The following is a 22,975-nucleotide window of genomic DNA, read 5'->3' on the forward strand; positions in this document are numbered from 1 at the left end:
ACAAACTTCAGAACGCGAATTCTATGCTATGCTTGAAGCAGTTTTAAACAACTCTAAAGAAAGCGTGAACGTGCTAAAGTTGATCATTGTTTTTTAGATCCTCCGCCCTTAAAAGAAGATCAAAGTAGGGGTACTTATAGGTATATAAAGTCTCATTCGCCTGCACCCCATTTATTCACCTGGGCCTAGTTGTTCAAAGGGTGGATAACGCCATCCACTTGATAAATCGCTATCCAGCGGATAGGTGTTAACAAAACATACTGCGCTTTCCACTGGATGGTGAATCTGATCCCCTTTGGATAGCATCATCCACCAGTTTTGAACAACTGGGGCCTGGGCTGAGAGAGGCATTATGAGAGTAGTGTGTCTTGCCAGTGCCCAAGAACACAACACAATCAGCGGACCCCGGCCAGGGCTCGAACCCAGACTGCTCGATCCGGAGACGGAGTCCAGCGCGCAAAATAGAAAGTGGGGCGATAGATCTTTTGCATATTTTGGCAGGTTTTTAAATAATTTTTTTTAAAAACTTTTGTAAAGCAGTAACGCTTGTAAGCCATGGGCTTCGCAGACATTTTCAGCTTGGTTTGAAAAATGAAAATCACAGTTAGCCTTGCCCGTCTCGATTTGTTCCTGCTGTCACGCTTGTAAAGGTCACGTTTTAAATATATCACATTTTCGTCGTATTTACATCAAGAAAAAAAATGAAGTTTATAGTATTGCTATGTACAATAAAACGTTTATAAGCACACAGCTTTCTTTTGGTTTAGCTTGAGACATTTCTTCCGACAAAAAAAACAAAAAACAATGCCTTGCGTGATGCAACTCATTGAGTTCAGTGTGTGACAAAACACCATTGGGGGTGTCCTGTCCGGGATCATGTGGTCCAGCGGACATTCCCTCAAAGAAAACAAAATGGCGATGGACGGGCTGGCGTTGGCGAGATTATATTTGCGTCTCAGATTCTTGTTTGGGTACACAACGTCCTTTTATCTCGCAGTTCAATATTAGTTTCTGCTACTGGTAAGTGCAGAACTGAAATATTTTGAAAACGATTTTATTTGATTGTAGCGGTATCCAACCTGTGGTCGTGATCAACGAGTTTTAATCGACGAGACCGCAAGAGATTAATTTACGTTTTTGAACTTCTCTTCCAGTTAAGCTTATATGTCATGTATTCTGAGTGGGTTTCTTTGCGAAACACGCTACAGCGTGACCGTAATAACAGAAGCGTTCTGCACAACTTTCCTCCTTCGGTGGGAAGAGATGTTGCACACACGGTCGTCAAGACTCTCGTTCAACCGGGAACTCAAGAACACATGTCGCTCCGCACAGAGAGGGAAGTTGACTGGGTTATGGATGTGTTATGTTACGGACTGACACTTCAAATGACGGAAAGCGATGATGAGATCGTGAAAGGTTGTGTCAGTATATACTTAGACTGGATCTCGATCTTGGCAAATCCAAAGAAAGGGATTCCCGAGCCGCTGCTAAAGGCACCAGAGAAATACGCCAAAGAGATCTTTCAACATTTTCGTAATCTTTTCGTGCGACGAGAAGAAGGAAATCTTGCTTTGCAAGCTTCGTTGTGTATCAGGGTGCTGCAGGCGATTCAAGCTACAGCGTCTGAGGCCAAAATGTCACCCTTAACGTGGGAGGCGTTGCTGAAGTTTTTAATGATTATTAATGACATGCTCCTGTCACCTCCAAACATGTCGGGAGGTCTCGCTGAACACTTATGTGAGAAGATGATCAGTGTTTTACTTGAAGTGTGGTTGCATGCCAGCTGTCATCATTTCCCTGCACCGTCAATGTGGAAGACTTTGCATGAGCTTTGTGTATCATGGCGGCATCACAATTCAATGATTGACTATTGGAGTAGAACATCACTAGCCCTCACTAAAAGAGTTATACAGTATATGTATGGCCCCAACTTTCCTCTACCTACGCTGCCAGCCAGGAAGAGTGATGTCCGACTGCCAGCCAATTTAGGTAACGAATGTCTCATTCAGTGCTGGTTCCGAATTCTTCACATCATTGGGAACCCTGTGGACCTGTGCAAGAAGGAGATCATTAGCGATACACCAAACTTCAAGGAGTTTGCATTGTCAAGTGAAGACGTGATCTCACCAGCAGCTCACCCCTGCTTGAAGACACTTCCTCAAAACTTCTCGCAAGCAATGAAAGGTGTTGCAGTTCTCGTGAATGCCTTCCTCACCATTACGACAACTGTGGAAGAACCAGTGAAACACATACCAATCCCGGCACCAACAAAAACTGCAAGCCCTCCAACGGCCAAGAAACGTGATCAGAAATCCTTAAGCATTGGTTTTGCTTTGGGTTTAATTGACGCTACAGGACTGATATTTAGATCCCAAACTGTTCCATCTAGACCAAGTAGTGGTACCTCGTCGACTGGACTGCCACAGTTAGAAACTTTCCGCGAAGAACTGTCCAGCGCATCATCATCTTCATTTTTGTTTCCCAAGTCTTCATTGTCTGACACTCAGAAACCTTCAGGAGACAGTGTACTCCATTTGTTTGGAGCATGGCTTTTTGAGGCTATATTTGCCAAGCTGGACATGGCAGCAAATTTCAAGGCTCTTGGAAAGATTTATGAAGGCTTTGTTAGAAATTCTGCCCAGCCTGAAATCACAGGAGTTGGCAAAACAGGGTTAGTATATTAATAATTATTATTATTATTTATTAAATCGCATTTATTTAGAACCTGTTTTGAGTGTGGTGATTGCGTTCTACAGCACAAAGCAACAAAGAGTAGCACATTTTTTCTTGTCAACTAATTTTCACCACAATATGACTGTTTGTGACTCTCACTATACCAAAACAAAGAAAAGACATTTTTTTTTTTTTTGGGGGGGGGGGGGATTGAAACACACGAGTGGTGAAAATTGAGGGGAAAATATCATTGACTGGTTCTCTCAAAATATTTAATTTGGAATCTGACATACTGCTGTGTGCATAAAAATATCAATTATTTATTATATATATAATTTTGAGCTTTGAATCAAGTCTCATTTGAAATATTTATCTACACTTAAAAAAATGAATTTTGAAACAAAGTATGAAGTCAATTTTTTTTAAATGGGAAATAAAGTTGTGACTTTTGGGAAGAATAGATGACATATTCTCTAAGGATTTAAAAACATATCTTACATCTTTGCTTTAAATTTGTAGTCTAGAGATGGGAGGTTGCACCATGGACAGTAAATTTGAGCCAGGCAGGGCTGAAGCTTATGGTGCTCTGTGCCGCATCTTTTGTAGTCATCGCTCTGGGCAAGAACTCCGACCTGTTTACCTATCAAGGTTTTACTTAGCCTTGGCAATTGGGCTACTCTACTCAGAGGTAAGAAAAGGCCGCAGCATTTTCAGTATTAAGTACAGTAGAACCCCCGTAACTCGAACTCTGAAGGAAATGAAAAACAGTTTGAGTAAGCAGGGTTTCAAGTTATCAGGGTCGATTGAATTTTTTTCAGCACTTCAGTATATAGAACAATGCAAATTAAACTTATCTCGTCAGAAACTTTAGCATGATTATAAATTCTTATGATAAGAGGGGAAAATGGCTGTCAAATACGTGATCTGTTTGTTGCTCTAATCAATGGCTATCCATGGCGAGTTGCAAGAACTGGAATTCGAGTTGTCGGGGTAAATTTGACCCAAATTTTGATCGAAGGAAACCAAATTTGGTTCGTGTTAGCAGGGTTTACCAAGTTATCTGAGTTAAAATCCAAGGGAAATGAAAGTTAGTTCGAGTTAGCAGGGTTCTACTGTCAGTATGTTTTCAAAGTATCCCTAGCTGATGTTTGGGTGTGGTTGGGGCGAGGGGTAGGAGGGGGCAGTGCATGGAGTTTGGTGAAAGGGAAGTTGGGGTACTTGGGATGGTAGATTAGAAGCAAAATCAGGGCTCGACAAAAACCCCCGTCCGGTCGTCTGGGGCTAGTAGATTTTCCTGCTGGGCAAGTGACTTTTCATGCTCACTTGCCCGTTTGGGCAAGGGCCCTGGCAAACCATCAATTAACTTAATTTCATGAATTATTAAATACGTTTGAGAGCCTGGGCAAGGTGGGAAAGTGCCTGGGCAAGCAAAATTTGAGAATTCAAGTTTTTTCAAGCCCTGAAAATACTGCCACAACTTGTATTTCCCTGTCTAACTTGTTAACTGGGTAATCTTTTTCAGTCCTGCACCGGCCATGTACTCTGCAGCATATTGTTGAACTCAGCTGACCTGTTAAGAGTGGATCTGCAAGGAGTGCAAGTGTTGTTACCACACCTCATCAATGCTCTAGAGACTGTGTTGCCAAGAAATGACGTCCAGATAAGGTAAGATAAGCCACATACAAATTATGTTAAAAGACTTCTAAATCCCTTGAAGGTTTACGTTGAATTTCTCAACATTTGGCTGTACTATTAATTAACAATTATTCACCAAAGTGGAGGGGAATAGTGATTGATCTCTACCAAGTTGCAAAGTGGCAAGGTAAATATCCACCACATTCACCAACACTGAGGTGAATAACTGTTTTAGTATAAACCACACAAGTTGAATACAAGATGTAACTAGCGGACCAAACCATCACTTTTGGTAAACAAAGCTTCACACGAAGGCAGTTTGTTTCTCTTTAGCTGCTCTGAGGTGAATAGTACTTTGCTTATCACCTCCGAGTTAACCAATCAATGTGCGCGAAAAGCACTATTCACTTGTGTGGTATATACTAAAAATAATATTTTGTAGTTATTAATGACAGATTTCTTTTATTTATACCGTACTCTGACTCCTTTCATTTGTCCTTTGTACACTCAGGTGTCATGTCTCCACCACTGAACTTCGCAGGGCAGCCATCCACTTGCTGTTGTCCATGCTATGCCTACCACTACACTTTCAGGATCTTGCTATAAAAGGTCATGAATTGTAGACATTTGTTAAGTACAATGCCCCAGCTGTATAACGAAACATATAAAACATGGATTCATGCTCATAACAGTCTGTCTAAAACTGTTAACATCATTTTAAATGTTTTAAATAATTTGGGTTGGGTGAATGCTAAAATTTTAGATCATGATGACAATGACTACTGCAAAGATTACCCAATTGGTATGAACTTGCATGTAAAGACAATTTGACAATGGCAAAAAAAAAAATAATAAGTGTCATCTTTGCCGCCATGCTTTTAATTTAACAACAACTATCACCAGTGTTGCCTTGAGGCCAGTCATAAATTATTATGTCTGTGCACATACAAGGATTCATTTGTTTGAGGTATAATGCTTTTAAGCCTTTTGCCATTGTCTGATCAGTGTGTTGGGTGCCTGTTTTTTTCCTTTTACATGAGGGCTAGTGGCTGGGTTGCCAGGATTTGCCAGCCATGGGGGCAGTCTCCATCTAGGAGCTGGCTGCCAAAAGTGTAAGCTCCTGGATGTCATAAGCACTTAGCCCCCACTTAGTGATGCAATTGTTTGCATTTAGAAAAATGACTGTAGAATAAAGTCTATCACCCTTGTGAGTGTAACCGTGTCATTGCCGTTATTTCAGACATGACGGCAGGATGGAGGAAGAGGCATGCTGGTAAGCAGAGCAGTGATGAACAAGAGCCGTCTCTTACATTCATCTCCTTGAAGCCTCGGCTCATACGACTGCTGCTGGAAGCTCTTCAGTGTGAATCAGACTCGTTCAATGTGCAGATATTATTGGGAGGTATGCAACAAAGTGGAAAGTTTGTGTTATGTAGTTACAAGATTGGTTGTCACTGGAATAGATACAGTTCAATCCTAATAACTTGAAAAAATGGTTTGAGTTGTTAGGGGGGTTTGAATTAATGAGGATAAAATTTGCAAGAAAATAATAAAATATTATTTTGTTTGTATTACGACGTAGTCACGTGTTATGGAGATCGCGACGTTTCGACTGCATACTGCTAGTCTTTATCAGGCGATAAGGTCGACTGGTTGTGCGTTAGCTTATAAATCACAGCGCAGCCGTGTGCTTTATAAGCTAACGCACAACCAGTCGACCTTATCGCCTGATGAAGACTAGCAGTATGCAGTCAAAACGTCGCGATCTTCATCACACGTGACTACGTCATGAGACAAACGAAATAATACTTTATTATTGTACTCTACCACGATGAATAACCACAACATTTTTTACGACATTGTAAGAAAATGATGTGAAGGGCAATCAAAAGGGTGGTCAGAAGGTTTAACTGGTTGAGAATTTGAATTAGCAGGATTCAATTGTACTCCAAAGTTTTTTTCAGACACTTGGTTTTTAACGTAATGTGTAACCATCTTCAATAAATTTTACTACTAAGTTATTTAGGTTGTTGGAATCATGAGTAAAGTCCATATGGCTAGCTGCCAGAAATGGTAATTTTCAAAATATACCTAGTATAGAGTTGCTAAATACTGACCGATTCTTTAATCAGTGCCTGACCCAAATACTGGTTGAAACTTTACATATAAACATCACAATGTGTCCCAGCTTATTTTGAAGTATCCATTCCAGCCACAACCTTAGAGGATTTCTGTTGCACAATTTTTTTTTTACTTGGGCATGCACTCTTGTAGGGGTGTCTCTGCTAATTCAAGACAGCGAGATTGCTGAGTCCCTTGGGGTCTCCTCCCCTAAGCAAACTGAGACCCCCGTCATGGTGAGTTCTCAGCTGCAGACTTCTCAAGACAACAGGCGTCGTGCCAGCACTGGTAGCAGCACGGTATCAGATGGGGGCAGTACCAGTGAAGTGGACAGTGACAGCAGGATTCAATACAATCACCCTTTTAATAAGTCTTATGGTATGTGCAGTTAGTACCAGTGGTATTGTTATTGATGAACAAGTATAATTGCTACGCAACCCAGCATAGTACCACATGAAAGTACTGCTTGGTAGCTTTCATTTAAATGGTCACACACTAGGGTTTCATTCACAGACTTACACTTTTAAACCATCTTGTACAACATATAAACAGTACCACATGGAAGTATTGCTCAGTAGCTTTCATTTTAATGGTCATACACAAGGGTTCAATCAACAGACTTAAAAGTTGGAACGACCTTGCTCAACATAGTGAACAGTATCGCATGAAAGTACTGCAATGACGTTCATTTAAATCACAGAACCAATAGTGAAGAAATTATTCCACATGACACGAGCATGGGACAAAGAAAAAATCTGAGTCCCCGACGGGAATCGAACCCATGGGCCATTTACTAGGTTGATATTTATCACCGAGCTTGAAATTTACCATCCTTATTATTTACCACAGAACCAATCTTTCCCAGTTATGATTCCTAAACTCCCGGAATTTTTTTATTCCATACAGCAGCCTTTTTCAATAGACAAAAGTGACCGGTCCTTTCAAAGTTCATTGTAAATGAGTTTTTTCTTCCAGATCTATCAACAGTGCAAGGTCTGTTCGTTCAGTTGACGCATCTCTTGTGTAACAAGTTGGTTGTGATCAGAAGCAGCCGCTGGAAATCTGATGTTCACATTACTCTTGCTGCGTTTGAACTGCTCTCTGGTCTAGCACAACTCAGCATGAACCATCTGGGTATGTTGACTGTCAGTGTGTTTGAGTTTCAGACAAAAATGAGCTTCCTACAGTGTGGTACAAACAAACCTACTAACATACATACAAACAAAATAACCAAAAACGACTATTTACAGAGGAAAACACGTGACAGCATTTTAGCTTCTGTCAATATGCGCGACGCTCTCACTAAATTCAAAAAAGAAACACTAAGAGTTTGTTCATAGCATGAGTCAAGTAAAAAATGACGGTGCAAGAAATGCAAACACAAAATGAAATGCAAATGAAATCTTCGCGATCGCGTCTGCATCGGAAAACTGTGCCATGTGAAAACCTGGCTGCAAATGAGAATTTTATTTTACCCTTTGCGAAAAGGTAACAAAAAAAATTGAACCGAACAGTTTGACTCGTGACTCGAACTTGACTCGTGACTCGAACTTTACTCGGGCTATGAACAAACTCAAACACGAACACTTGGTAACTAATTATGTCAGTTAACGATTTATCTCTAAAAGCTCTACAGTTCGCTCTGCTACAGTACATGTGCCATTGTTGATGCAAAGGCCTAACTCGGGCCTCTTGTTACAACAAATCAGCCCACAATGTTTATTGTTTTTCTTTCTTTAGACCAAGCTGAATGCAAGAGTACAATCCACTGGCTATGTGATTACGTCACGTGCCAAGCCAATAAAAAAGCAACACACCACTCACGTGACCTACACTCCATGATTGTTGCCGCGTTTAGCTGCCTTCAGTCCTGGTTAATGTCACACCCATGGCTCCTGGACAGCCAGGTATGCTTTGAAATTATTTCAGTTTGGAAGGTAATGATGGTTCTACACGTGCTTTATCTTGATTGATTTCGTAACTGTCTGCTGCAAATAAGATGAAATCACCAAGTTTCTAAAGACAGTGAACCAAGACAGTGAACTTAAATGTTGAACCAAAACTCTGTCTTTGCGAAATTATTAAGCTCTACGACACAGTGTTGTTCTGACGAACTAAATGGATGTAGATAATCCGTGGCGGAATACTGAAGTAAAAGATTTCATTTTTCAAAAGACGCTGTTGTCTTTGGCCTCTCAATAGTGCTTGCCTATTAAAAAGTAAACTACTTTCAAAACTACTTGGTAACTTTAAGTTGATGTTTGGTTTGAATTTGCAGGGTTGCTTGCATGTTGTCATGGAGGTGGTAGAACTGGGAATTTCAGGAAGCAAATCCAGGGAAATTCCAAGAGTAAGTAAAGTGTTGTTTTTACGAAGGCAACGTACATGTAACGTGCATGTTACAGTGCAAAGCGCGGGAAAACATGTAACCGGTGCAAAGCGCGGGAAAACATACCACCGGTACAAAGCGCGGGAAAACATGTTTACAACCGGTGCAAAGAGCGGGAAAACGTATAACCAATGCCAAGCCATGAAAACGTATAACCAATGCCAAGCCATGAAAGCGTGTAACCAATGCCAAGCCATGAAAGCGTGTAACCAATGCCAAGCGCGGGAAAACGCACGTAACTACGTCAAGTCACGAATATCTGTTTACCCTGATTGTTTAGAAAGGTTAACAAGCGCCAAAGCAAACAAATACATAAATTGAATTGCTATATAGATTTATTGCATGGATGATAGAATTTTTCTGCATTTCTTTTAGGATCCTCAATTTGGAACGGAAGCTGTTCCCCGATTGAAAGGTATGACCGTGTAAAACGTACGGAACTGTTGGCAAATTCAAGATATCTTTTCTGGGCCTTTATGTTTTTCTATCATCATTCACTGTCGTTTTTGCTTTCTTTTCGTTGTTTTTGCCGGATTATTTATTAACATTGCTTTGATGGAACACATGGCGTTTGTATTGCACCAAGCTTCAGAGTGAATAAATGAACGCTTCTGATATGCTTTATGTTATGTTCATGGATAGTCGTTTTATAATCCATCGTTATGTTCCAGGTGATAAAGATATAAAACCAGTTTCATTCCGAGTACGAGAAGCTGCCGAAGGATTGCTGACTGTTATCATGGAACACTTGGTATGTTAATAATAGAGAGATTAAGCATGACGTTTATTTTTCCCGCGAACTTCTGCCGTTTGTTGTCTGGCGTTCGTACGCGGAAATAAGTAGTTTTGTTTCTGCGTGAATGTGGGATTTTTCCCTATTTTTATGAGGGATTATTTTCAGAATTCGATTAAAAGGTAGCAAAATGAAAGGCAAGCTCGCGTTTGTCGTTTGCCGTATAACGTCATGCTTAATCTCTTGAATAACACAGTTTTATCGTTATATTCACTAGGCTCGATTTCCACCTCTCTCTCTCGAGTCCGGTTTTCACAGCGGTGAAACACAAAAATTGACGTCACTTCCGTTTTTCGGCGCCTCGAACTTTTCTTAGAATGTGACTCGAAAGTGTGCAAACTTTTGTAGGAAATTGTTTAGAAATAGCGCAGTGAAAGAAAGTTTTAAGCTGGGAAACTCAGTGGATAACAATTATCAAATTTTTATAGGAAATTAGCGCGTCGTGAAATTAACGCGAATTTCAAATTTTCGCGTTAATTTAAGTCGCGTTAATTTTTGTTAACGTTAATTTCCGCGCCGTTAATTAAGTGGAGCGTTAATTTCCATGACGTTAATTTCCATTATTTTGGCCCCAATTTTTCGTTAAGGTCCAAATGTTATTGACTACAAGGAAAAAGCATAATTTTATCTGCCACTATCATTGATACTTCAAAGAACGCTCAAAGTGAGAAAAGTACCACGAACATTGTTTTCGTTTAAGATTATACGCCTACAAGTGTTGAAATAAACTTGTTCCTGTTGTGTACGTCGCGTTAATTTCCTTCATTTTGAAATGTTACCCCCTCTTTCGCGTTAATTTCCTTTATTAGGAAGTAATTTTTCCTTCAATTCGCGTTAATTTAAGTCGTGTTCATTTCAAATACCTTAATTAACACAAGCGTTAATTTCCTATAATAAGGTAAGCGGCGTATAAACCTTAACTTTTGGCTTTCGGAAATTTAAGGCGTTTGTATGGAGGAGGTTGGAGCAGTTTTGGCGGGAATTGCGCACGCGCACGACGTTTGACCGCTTTGTGAGTCCGGTCAGGGCGGGCTCATTTCCTGAACAGCGGCTGGTAATCGAGCCTATATAGTCACCGAAAATGCAGACCGCGAAGTTTTGACTGCTCACTGCTTATTACTTGTCTTTATCAGACGATAAGGTCGACTGATTACGCATCACCATATGTAGGACGGTGGTCACGTTACAAAAGAAAATACAGCATTCGGTTGTTTCTTCCATTTTGTTGTGGACACAGTCGCATTGACAAATGCGTAGAAAAGTAGAAAAATAAAAATGTCACTTATCAGGGTTGGAAATTAGCGCTCGCCCACTCGCCCAGGCGAGTGTGAAAACTGTCGGGCGAGTACAAATCACGGATCACTCGCCCAGTTTGGCGAGTATGATTTTCATATCCAGTATTACTAATATTAAATTTTTCAAAAAACTTCAAATTAATCCACACAGTGACACTGTCCACAAGCCTACCAACATTTTGAAATCTCCAACAAAGCTGCATTCGAGTTCGTAAACAGACAAAAATGGCTTCCTTTTAGTGATTGTTACATGATGGACGTACCTTTACAAAGTAATACCTCTGGACATAAACACACTAACTCGTCTACCGAGCCGCGAAATGCGGCAAGATTGCTATTTCCCGATTTTCTTGACTCTTTTTCTGCACAATTTCGACACTTTGCATTTGGGAAGACGTTTCAAATTAAAAACTGCGTTTCAACTTTTGAAGTAAGCGTACTCATGGTTTATTAAGGAGTAACGTCTATTTTTGGCGATTTTCATTGAAAAAATAGATTGCAGTCTGTATCGCGATTGACCACTAACGGTGGCACAATGAGTATCTAACGTGATTTAAAATTTAAGATATATATTTCAACTTTTTGTGGGGGGTGAGGGGCTAAATTTTCCTTTCTTAAATGGAGGAGACTGGGCGAGTGAAAATTGATCTGGGCAAGTGCAATTTGAAGGTCACTCGCCCAGATGGCGAGTGCTCCGAAATTTTAGTTTCCAACCCTGTCACTTATGCTACCTGTTTATTTCCTTGTGTAGAGCGGTTTTCACTTGAGTGTCGAAAGTAAATCGCGTTTGCTTTGGTTTTGCATTACTACGCTTAGTGATTGGCTTAAAAATCTCGCGCCACTTTTTCAGCCAATCAGGAGTAAAACCAAAACCAATCGTGACTAGCTCGCGCACGTTTTCCCGCGCTTCGTGTCAGCTACATGTCTTTGCTTCGAGTTTTGATTGGTTTACTGGATTGTCTGTGCCCTTTGTGATTGGCCAGAGTAATTACTTTGGTTTTGGTTTTACGACACTCAGTTGAAAACTGCTCTATGTACAAAGTTATGTTCTGTGTAACTTGCATTTAAACAAAAGTGTACAGGAAAGTTGAAGGAAACATTGCCTAGTGTAACAGTGCCTTTATTTAAAGTTGTTGAATGATAAGGTTTAAAAGGCACAAAAAGTCTGATTATCTCTCATACAGTCTTACTGCTTGGGTAATAAACAACTGATTTTGTCTTTTTGACAGGGAGCTTTCCCATCACCGTGTGGTCCAGCGGCCTTATCTTCCCTATTGGATGAAGAATGGGTTCTGAGTCATGTTCAATCAAATGATGCGTCGCCAAAGGTCATTATATCACACTACAACTGTTGTAGTCTCTTTTGCAGCAGTTACTATTTGGTTTGCGGTTCTTGATGTTGGTTGTCACACTTTCCCGGTGGCATTAAGTGACGATAAAATGTCATGCAATGCAACCAGACGTCACGCAGTGCTAACTCATTTGTCTTTGGGTTGCGTCCACGTTAGGGAATCTAGTTCGAGATAACGCGATGATGTTGTCAGTATTTAGACAGCAAAACAACAAGGTTGTCACTGTGTCGTTAACATGTATTAATGCTGTTTTGTTTTCCTCTGATGGCAGGCACGCCGAAAGTTCCAATACTTTGCGATCCAAGATAGCAGTATTATTATGGGATTATTGGAAGAATCTCTCAAAGCCAAAGGTTAGCCACGAATTATTATGTAATAGTGCTATTTTCAATTGACTTTCGTGAAACCAAAACCAAAATAATGACTCTTGCCAATCACAAAGGACGCAAACGATCCAGTGATCGAATGAAAGCTAGAAGCAAATAGACGTCCAAACACATGCAGCCGGCGCGAAGCGCGGGAGAACGTGCGCAAGCGAGTCATGATTGGTTTTGGTTTTACTTCTGATTAGTTGAGAAAGTGGCGCGAGCTTTTTAAGTCAATCACCAAGCGTAGTAACACAAAACTAAGCAAACGCGAATAACTTCAACACTCAGTAAAAACCGCTCTAAATAAAGCATTGTGATTTGTTTTTCTTTTTTTTTTTCAGACTCACTACCGGCCTTGTCATCGGTTGTCCGTGGACCAGCAGGTCGTTATGTGTGGACCATGCAACTGAGGCAGTTCTCAAGGGAGAAAAATGTACAGTAATTCACTTTAAAACAGTCCTCACACAAACTGTCCTGTTCTACGGACAGATCCGCGTGCAAATAGCCAAAGTGTCTAGTTGTCGAGTTTAGAATTATACGAGAACTTGGAAAAGAGCAGTGGCTTAATGGTCAGCCCTGGACTCCAGATCGAGCGTTCCTGGTTCGAACTCTAGCCAAGGTCATTGTGTTGTGCTCTTGGGAAAAATAGGAACAGAGATGTGTAACGTCGAATTGTTAGGGTGACCCTTCTAAAATGTTGGGGTAGCTTATCAATGCAACAAGTATTCCAGCAATATTTTTAAGTATTCACGGTTGTCATTGTAATTCTCCGAGATGCATGTAGGATTCCTCCGACCGAATTCTGCTAACCGAATAAGCCTTCCTTACAATTAGACTTAAAAGAAGCAAATAGAAAAACGATTCACGTATCTACAATTTATCTCTCCTTTTTCATGAAGGACTTGATTGAAGCTCACTTGAAGGACCCTGGACGTCCGTCTCCAGATAAGACCCAGCCACGTCCACCACCGAACATTAAACACAGGGCCTTTCCTGAGGCTGTGGATTCAGTGCCTCTTACTAAGGCGTGAGTACAGCTTTTATCTTTGGGTTTTTAGGGCGGTAATTGTATGATAAGTCTGATACGAGGGTTCAAGATTCTGAGGCGTACGTAACATAACCGTCTACATTCAAGAAAAGCGTGCTGCTTGTTCTGGCTAAAATTTGGTGTTTCCTACCTTTTCCTATTTTTTCCTTTTCCCTACATTACGGATGTTCGTGCCACAGAGAAAAAATCACACAGTCCTCTGTCCGAAACAATTACTAAAATGCAAGTTGGAATTATACAGGCTGTGATTATCAGTTTGTTGTTGCTTGAGCTGCAATTTTTTGCGCCAGTTCGCTACTTGATGCAAACTACACACATACCCTCTTCTACAACTAATTGAATTGGCTGTGGTGGGGGCGCTTGCCACGCAATGCTAGAGAAGTTGCGTGACATTGTGTGATAAACGAGTAAAGTTAAAGGAAACTTCTCGATACACCAACATTGATTATACTTTAATCACTTTTAGAGACCGCAGTATACCGGAACTAGATGAAATCCTTGATGCCAAACTTAGTGAAGTGCAGGACCATATGCGGACACTGATGCAGAAACAGGTGACAGCATGCAAACTTCCATATTTCTCTTTTGATGTTGCTGTTGTGGGTGGGTGTTGCTTTGTTTGGGGAATGGCGAGGCTATGTGGACTATAACAGTTAAAGACAATTAGTGTTTCTGAAAGCTAAAAGATATTTGAATCGCTATGGCTTGAATTTCCTTGAGAACTAAACCAGTACGGGTGAGATAATCCTGTAACAAGCTGTTGTCCTTCGTGTCTGACTTTTCGACAACCTGAGCGGAAGCCATCGTCAATGTCAAGTCACTTGACCCTGAAGATGGCTTCTGTCGTTAGTCACGAACTTAAGGCATCAAGCAACAAGTATTCAATGCCTCATTATAGTGGCAGTCAGCTCAACTCGTTCCATTTAATCGTTGTATTTTGTTACACCAGCTGGAACATGAAACAGTGGCTCAGGCCAAGTTGGACGAAGAAGAAGGTCGCGTTAAGTTTCCGGACAAAGAGACGGAAATAACACCACCCAGGTAAGTAAGCTTGTTGACGAGGAAGAGAAGAATAAAGTAATTTAACTTGATAGCGGAGGGGAGGCTGGGGAATCACGGAGCAACTGACTTTCTTCAGGTTAGAATTTACCTTTTCCCTTCCAGTCTAGCTCTTCGTAGAGTCATCATCCTTCAACCCCTAAAGGGGAAAATGAACTCTTTCTCTCCAGCGATCTCTGTCATGCGGAGCAGCTAGTGTAGGCCTCAGCCTGTTTTAAGTATTTCGGAGGTTGAATACTTTGTTTTTCCGAAGATTTGGCAAAACAGGGAGTTGTTTATCATTCTGTGGAATAAAAATAATTTCGCCCTTCCCCCTCCAGGGTCTCAATTTCAACCATTTCCAAACTGCGTTACATTTGCCTCGTGTTCTTCATTGTTTTGCAGGCCTTGCCAGGAGTTTAGTCCGTCTCGTCTGATGCTATCCCACTTTGGTTTACTTACTATCGAAGGATTGAAGGTAAAACAACCCTAATACTAGTACCTGAATGCTGTTTAAGTGTTTTCAACTGTATCATGTTATCCTTGCAGTGGTTACTGTGAGTTTGAGATGGTATGCTGTCTTAAGCTATTTTTCAATGTACAGAAGTTTCTTTAAATCGATGGCATTGTCCAGATAGTTCACAGAGGTAAAAAAGCTGCGGTCCTACTTTTTAATTTCAGGGGAACCCACTGCGGCCATTTGAGGAGGCGAGCCTGTTGGCGCTGAACACCACCACAGAGGGACTCTCTAAAGCCCTCAAGGAACTGGATCAGGTGGCCACGAGAACACAGGACACAGTATTGGTGTTTTACGTGAAGGCAGAACAAGGAGATGCACATGAAATAATCGAAAATCAGGCAAGTAATGGATAGAACCTCAGAATCATTTACATTGGAACCTTTACATTAGCTTTCAAACGTTCTAGCTCGAGGCCCTTACTACCGTGTTGTTGGTGCTTTCTTATCTGCCAATCAGATGCAACACCAGCACGAATTTTTTCTCCCATTAACGAACGGTTAGATGTTTTCCCGCGCTTCCCAACCGGTTGCCACGAGTTTTTTCCCGCGCTTGCCAACCCTTAACTGCAAGTGTTTTGCGGCGTTTGTCATGGGCTATGAATTTTTTCCGCGCCCGCCAACCGTGTACCGCAAGTGTTTTCCCGCGCGTTTTGACGCCTGTTATCGGTTACGTTTCTTCCCGACCTGACTATCAGCTTTGTGTTTTTCCACACTTGTAATCGGAAACTTACATAATTACTTTTCCTTACCCAAACAGATTAATACCTGCAAGCATTCGAAAGCATTCAAAGAGTTTTTACTCTCGCTTGGATGGCCTGTTGACGTAGCCTCGCACACGGGCTGGACAGGAAACATCCAAGAGACTTGGAACCGAGGCAAGAATGATGACGACAACGTCACTCTGCGTCAGTGTCACAGTCCTCTCCAGCCCTCTCACAGCGTGTCGACACTCACGGGCAGCGAGGAACGAGACGTGTCTGGGAGCGGAAGCGACGGCCTCCAAGACTCATTTGTGACCTGTCGCGAGAGTCCTGATAGCGCAGCATCGAGAAGCGGAAAAGCTTCACCAGCTGTACCGGCAGAAAAGAGGATCGTGGATGAAATATTTTATTACGCAGACGTTAGCTGTGAGGTGGCTTTCATTATGCCCTCTCTGCTACCAAGTTATCAGCAATTTCGGCAGATGACGTCACATGCTGAGAGCTGTGAAGAGGATCTTGGGTATGCTCAGCGGAGAAGGACCCGGTCGGGTAGCACAGGAAGCCTGGAAACGACTAGCAGCGGCAGTGGAAGCCATTTGGATATCAAAAGCAAGCTAGCCCGTCAGGCCTCAGAAGGGACCACTGTATATGAGGTAAAGTGCCATCGTCCTCCCAGTGTAACATGATAGTGCTTTTTGTTATTAAATAACCATGAAGATCAGATTCAGTAAGATCATAAAAATAAAAAAAAATGAAAATCTTAAACAAGAAGTTCCGGTATAAAAGGGGCCTGGCCTGGCCATTCTCACGCCCAGTTGTCAGTCAATCATCAAAGAATAAACAACTGGCAAACAACCTGCGTATTTTCCACACACTGTTACTGATAAAATGTGTTTCATTTTCGCTAGGAAGATACTGTTAAACGTTAGGAAGTTATTTTTCATATTTTTGTCAATAACATATCTTGGTTTTATGAGATTTCAAAGCATGTTCAGCTTGAAGGATGCTCGGCACCACAACGTGCCACGAATGTAATGAGTACAAATTTGCATTTCGCGCCCGAGAAGTGTGAAATGTGGGAGATGCTATCCCTTTTATAGCGGAACTTCTTGTTTAAATGATTTGATTTTGTAGAATACTATTCGACAAATGGCAGGAACGATCCGATAATGGGAGTGGATTACTTTATGGAAAGACTTGAAAACTTGAGGTCCAAGTGTTCGTGATTGGGTCAGATTCCTTTGAAATTTGGCAAATAGTCCTGGAAGAAATATTTTTCCATGTAAAGTTGGTGTCAATTAAGACTTTTGTCCATAAATCGAAGGGCTCTTTAGCTTGAGCCAGAAGGCCTGCCGCGTCGCACGTTCTTGTCCATCCCTCGCTAGAGTGACGACTGAAAGTCGAACCGAGAAATTCCATTCTGATGACGTAGCACTACAAGATCCGTCTGGCGTCACTGATTGGTTACTTGGTTAGTTTGGGCGTGAAACTAACGACCAACCAGTGACACTGCACGGATTTCTATAGTAATACCTCATCGGAGTGGAATTTTTTGCTCGAATCTCGGACAGAGCAAGGACTCTTTTTATTATGGTTTGAGATACACGTGGACAGTACCCTTTTATACTCCTCTCGCTTCTCAAGTAGAGTCAAACCTCTGAGACGGACACCTTCCGTAAGTGAACTGTTAGACATGGTCCCAGCCACATACAAAAACAACAATTTTACTCCTCCATTGGCGAAGACCTCATATAAGCAGTCACTTTTCTGGTCCCAAGGGTGTCCTCTTACGAGCGTTTCTTCTTTACCTCTCTCTATAGTTTCAGAGCCGTACCATGTCGTTAGACAGTCGACCGCTGTCAAGGCAGAGCACGCACAACACTTCGTCGGAGACAAACGTGCTGGTGGCCTGGCTCGAGCGCTTTGAGGATCATGCGCAGTTCCCAGTGGATGAGCTGCTGATGGAGTTTGATGTCAGTCGCAGTGAATCAGGGCGCAGTTTGCTTGAGAAGGAAACCGTGGTTATCTTTATTCATCATCTTAGGAGTGGTCTATACCGCATCCATATCAGGGCCACTATCAGGTAGATAACACATTTGGTGCCTTGTTGACTGTGAAATGTATCGACGACGCAAGGCTGGTCGATGGGGAGGAAAGGGGGGGGGGGGGGGGAGGTGTCATTCCCAATATAATCAATATGAAACGCAACGGTACAAGTACAGAGGTATTATTTCCCCCTCTTTTTGGTGAAAAATATGGTAAGAGAAGATATCATAAGAAGCTAGGGATTGTGTTTGGTTAAGCGCGAGATACGGACTACATGTTAAAATCTAAAAAAACGTTTTTCAAAATTGGTCCAAAGTATATGTAGTATCAATACCTTGCACCCATAATTTTAAGGAGTACCCTCCCTCGGGATCGGGTCGCTAATCGTTTATGTATATTTTTCAGGTCTCCTATTGGCGGGCCACTTGTAGACGGTATGGTAGTTAGTCGTAGGGTCCTGGGTACCATGTTGCGACAAACCGCTCTTAACATTTGCCGAAGGCGCAGACTGGAGATTGATTCGTGAGTGAAAGTTCTTTGAGAAAAAATCTTTACATCTGTTTAAATTTTGATCTAGTTGTCTAAAACATTTGGTTTTCTCTTTAGGTATTCTCCGCCCCAGGTTTGCCGCAAACTCAAGATCCAAGATATCGTCAAGAAATTCCGTCACCATCATTCAGTGCCTGACTTTTACGTGTCCCTGTTTCGCAATGGGGTTAATTAAAAAAAAAGATTTAAATGTTTTAAGCGTTGTCACGTTTTTAAGGTAAATTAGTGGCTCAGCTCAAAGAGTAATGTCTCCTGGCTTTAAGCAGACATGTTTATTAACAAAAAAAGGAATATTTGGTAAAAAAGAGAGCTGCAGAACCAGCTCTTTCTACTGTCTTAGGCCCAGGTACTGGTCCACAACAGTTTTCGCGTTATACCTTATTAAGATTACCATATTTGTTTACAAGGTCGTCTACATACATTTTAGTCTCGTATGTAATGAACGACAGACAGTACGAGGCTCTTGTTATGTAGCCAAGCTCGAAAAAACTAAACGTCTCAGCCTGGGAACTAGTTCCTTTTTCGCACAGATTTCCCGTCGTGAACCCATGGTTTTATTAAAATGCTATATTAAAGTACAACATACCTACAAAATATGTATCGGAAATAGTAAGAAACCAGTTTAAATTTGCCAATTTAAACTTGTTTGTCCCCTTTGAAAATCACGTACTCAATTTGATTTAGAATTTAATTCTATTCTCAATTTGATTTAGCGACTTACAAAAACACTGGAATTAAAAATAGTGGTTACCGTTAATAAGGTCTATTTTTTCAAGATTTGTCAAAATGCAATTATTTCCTTTGACAGATGTCATTGTACTTCTTACAATAAAAAGCTTCTTTCTTTATTACCAAATGGATGTATTTCACATTCATGTAAAATTTTAGTTCAAGCTCAATAAAATATAAACTATTTCTAAAAACTCCTGCAGTTGGTATTGGTTCTAATGAAATTGTTGTTGTGTGACGTGTTAGCACAACTGGTCATAGTGCCAGCCCTTTGCAGCTGCTCCCCGGGCTGTCACGCAAGACCTCTCGTAAAGCGTTACCTACAAGAGGCTGCGAAGGAGATCAAACCGTTTATAAGACATCCTCACCGTTTACAGGCCAAAATATATATTTTGGTTATAAGCCTACAAGCCCCATTTCCCCCGGATTAAAGCCCTTATGTCTTCACTGAGCATTTTACAATAGCAATAGGTCTCATTTCTCAGGCAAGCAGAGTGCGGATCAAAGTGTGAATTAGCTAGAGTGGCTTTCTTGAAAACATATATTCAAACAGTTTATTGATGCCGCATAAGCTCCCCGCCCCCTTCCCAAATTATAAGCCAACAAGTAGGGGACACCACAGTGGTTCTTACACAGAGAGTTACAGAGCTACCGGCATCCCATAATGCAGTTCATACGTGTTTTCAATATGGCGGCCTAGTGTACGAACACGATAAAGAACGTAATATCTGAGATGTTCCGGACAAATTTGCTTCAGAACTTAAAAGCTTTCCAGGGAAGAAATTCTGCGGTGCTATTCTCCCATGTGAACAGTCTCATTTCTCGCTTGGTGAGGGTTTCGTCGTCCGAAACTGAGAGAAAAAGTGATCACCTCATTTCTCTGCTGGACCGCGCGAGAGGTGATCACATCCGAATGAACAGACGTTTGCTAGAAACGTTTGAATACATGCAGAGGAAGGATAGAGAAAGGCCCAAGAAAGAACAACTGGTCAGTTCGTTTAGCATTGTGCGAAAGATACAAATAGAAGCCGACGTGGAGCAGTTGCTGGAATTGTATGAGTTCGTGAAGAATGAAGAAAACGTTGAACCGGATAACGTAGCGGCCATTTCTGCTCAGGTAGCTCTGTTTTCCCGCTTTTCAGCGTTAGCAGAAAAGGAGGAGGTAGACAAGATCACTGAATTCCACCATGTAAATACAGCAGCAGAGAGCCTCCTCAAAACATTAAAGTGGCGGAGCGGCCATTTTGAGCATGCGCAACTGGCAAGTGCGGTATGGCATATCGCAGCACGTGGTATTACTGACAAGTCATATTTCATCCATTTTGAAAGAGAAATTAGGAGCCGTGATCCCAGCTTATTTACCAATAAAGATCTCGCCATGATCATGTGGGCGTATGGCAAAGCACAGTTCCGTGCTTCTTTATTGTACAAGCAGCTAAGAGACGAAATCCTGGACAGAGATCTGGCAAGTTTTAAAGTCGAAGAGATCTGCAATATTGTGTGGGCATATGCACGGACAGGGGAGAAAAGTGCCAAGCTTTTTGCTGCATTAAAGATGGAAATATTGAGACGTGATTTAAAAGAATTTGACGAGAGCTCCCTAATCATTATACTCTGGTCTTATTCTGTGATTGGCGTAAATATCAAACCTCTGTTCAGGAAAATTAAGTATGAAATTTTGCGTCGTGGGCTTCCCTGTTTCACCTACAGGCAGCTGGCTCAGATTGTGGGCGCTTACGCTCAGCAAAACATGAGTGCTCCAGACCTTTTTAAAGAAGTTTCTTATGAGCTCATCCAGCGTGGTGAACTCAATAATTTTGAACCAGTGGGGATTGTCACGGTTGCAGATAGTTTTGCAAAAACCGAGAATTACATACGAGATGTTTTTAAAGCCCTGGGAGACCACGTATTAAACGATGATCTTTCAGCATATGAACCTCTTCAAGTTGTTAGACTTTTCTGGGCTTTTACTGATGCTGGCCTCCTTACAAAATCACTCCACGACAAGCTATCAAACAAAATTCTCCTTTGCGACTTTTCAACATTGAAGGATGTAAGCCTTGAAGAGCTAGTAAAGGCTTTAGAGAACAACCATTTCAAGGCCCCTAAACTTGTGGCAGCAACAGAGGCTGAGCTTGTGAGGAGATCAGAGGCAAAATTTTAACAATGGGAAACCTGTGCATCATGATGAGTTGTAAAGCTGGGTAACCTGTGACTACTTGCACAGTCAGTGCAACCTTGAACAAGAGTTTTCCATGGTTTTTGTATGTGTTCAATGATTATGTAATAATGTGACTGATGGGCCCTGCTAGAAAGGAATGGCAGAAGTAAGAAAGTGGACACACCTTCCCTCCCTTATGTTGAAAGCATGTCAGGCCCAAATGACTGAAAGATTGCCCCCCCCCCCCTTGCTGGAAACAATGCTTCAGTAGCACTTGTGATACCTATGACAATAAAGTTGATGTATGGGTAAACAGAAGTGTGAGTGAGTGAGTGCTAGATCCCAGTAGGGATTTTAAGATAAAGGTCTCTGCACACATGGGGTCAAGACGCAGGGACATGTCGCAGCGACATGAAGCAGTGATACAATCATGTGCTGTTCACACTAAGGCGACATGTAGCAGGGACGTGTAGGGGGGCCATTTAGCAATGACAAAATCACAATGATGTGTACACACACAAGAAAATGTAGCGGGGACATGTCCCCTCGTGTGTGCTGATAACTTTTGGCGCATGCAACATGAATTCCTGCAACATTTTGTCCCTGCTATATGTTGCACGAAATTCAACGAGTTGAACTCCGTGCAACATGCCACAGGGACAAAACTGCCGCAAAATTGTCTCTGCTACATGTCCCCTCAGTGTGAACAACACATGATTTTTTCGCTGCTACATGTTGCTGCAACATTTTCCTGCGACATGTCCCCACGTGTGCGGAGACCTTAAAGGTTACAAAATCCACTTAATTATGAAATTCTGTGAAAGTTGAGTGACTATTGAAAGACATGTGAAGCAAAAGATTTTTGGCTGCCTCGTCCCCAGGTGTCCTCCTCCTTGGTTCTGCACGATTTGCTTGGCATTATGGGACTGACCAACCCCTGCGTTTCCAGTTTTCCCACCTTTGCACCCTAACTGACGGCCGATTGGCACCTGGGAGTGAGGCCAAGTTTTTGGTATTCTGGTAGATACTGTAACATATTCAACAGGCTGGAAAAACTTAGTTACACAGGTCCTCTGATTCACCTTCCTTTTTAGACATAATGGTCTTAAATGATATTCCCTTTCAGTACAGATCACCTTGTTTTGTCCCATCATATTTGTATGCCGTTTTAAAATGAATACACATTCATGCTTTGGCAAATAATTTTGAGGCATTTCCAGATGGAATTTATGCTACAACTGTCAAAACCTTTTGGCAGTGTGTAAACATGAGTCAAAACTTCTTTCCAAGGTTGCAGGGTACCTTGACGGTAACCAGAATTTAAGCCACCTTCCAATTGTCGTCCCCAGAGCCACTTGTCCCTATTAGCCCACTAAACCTGTGTAAGAAATAAGTGGCTCTGGCAACACATGATTTGATTGGCTACATTTTAACAAAGGGAGTTTCAAATCGAGCCAATCAAATCAACCGTTTCAACATCTAATATAACAAAGGGATTTTCAGAAAAAATGGCTCATTTGATTGGCTGTTCCTTTCGTTAAAATCCAGCCAATCAAAA

General features: G+C 41.6%; 2 protein-coding genes across 2 annotated transcripts; both read left to right on the forward strand.

The window, feature by feature from the left end:
• Positions 1-899: 899 nt before the first annotated feature.
• Positions 900-18,725, forward strand: LOC144636746 (ral GTPase-activating protein subunit beta-like). The gene is made up of 24 exons (XM_078495937.1): positions 900-1,020; positions 1,155-2,671; positions 3,193-3,361; positions 4,196-4,338; positions 4,820-4,917; positions 5,549-5,710; positions 6,583-6,807; positions 7,405-7,563; positions 8,170-8,336; positions 8,708-8,779; positions 9,194-9,233; positions 9,490-9,569; positions 12,136-12,234; positions 12,530-12,611; positions 12,968-13,059; positions 13,526-13,653; positions 14,141-14,228; positions 14,624-14,715; positions 15,118-15,190; positions 15,394-15,570; positions 15,989-16,585; positions 17,753-18,015; positions 18,384-18,500; positions 18,585-18,725. Exons 2-24 carry the CDS (start codon positions 1,170-1,172, stop codon positions 18,700-18,702), a joined length of 4,743 nt encoding a protein of 1,580 aa, XP_078352063.1. The 5' UTR covers positions 900-1,020; positions 1,155-1,169; the 3' UTR covers positions 18,703-18,725.
• A 1,213-nt stretch (positions 18,726-19,938) lies between these two features.
• Positions 19,939-22,824, forward strand: LOC144636763 (uncharacterized). The gene has a single exon (XM_078495958.1). The coding sequence runs from the start codon at positions 19,990-19,992 to the stop codon at positions 21,418-21,420; it is 1,431 nt and encodes a 476-aa protein (XP_078352084.1). The 5' UTR covers positions 19,939-19,989; the 3' UTR covers positions 21,421-22,824.
• Positions 22,825-22,975: the final 151 nt, after the last annotated feature.

Source organism: Oculina patagonica, chromosome 13, assembly GCF_052425735.1.
Source record: "Oculina patagonica isolate OP01 chromosome 13, crgOcupat, whole genome shotgun sequence".
NCBI lineage: Eukaryota > Metazoa > Cnidaria > Anthozoa > Scleractinia > Oculinidae > Oculina > Oculina patagonica.

Bases quoted from the DNA above. Each gene is read 5' to 3' on its own strand.
- LOC144636746 (XM_078495937.1), top strand. From the start codon at position 1,170: ATGTATTCTGAGTGGGTTTCTTTGCGAAACACGCTACAGCGTGACCGT. The intron at 8,337-8,707 runs GTATGCTTTGAA...TTGAATTTGCAG, and splicing joins CATGGCTCCTGGACAGCCAG to GGTTGCTTGCATGTTGTCAT. The intron at 8,780-9,193 runs GTAAGTAAAGTG...CATTTCTTTTAG, and splicing joins AATCCAGGGAAATTCCAAGA to GATCCTCAATTTGGAACGGA.
- LOC144636763 (XM_078495958.1), top strand. From the start codon at position 19,990: ATGTTCCGGACAAATTTGCTTCAGAACTTAAAAGCTTTCCAGGGAAGA.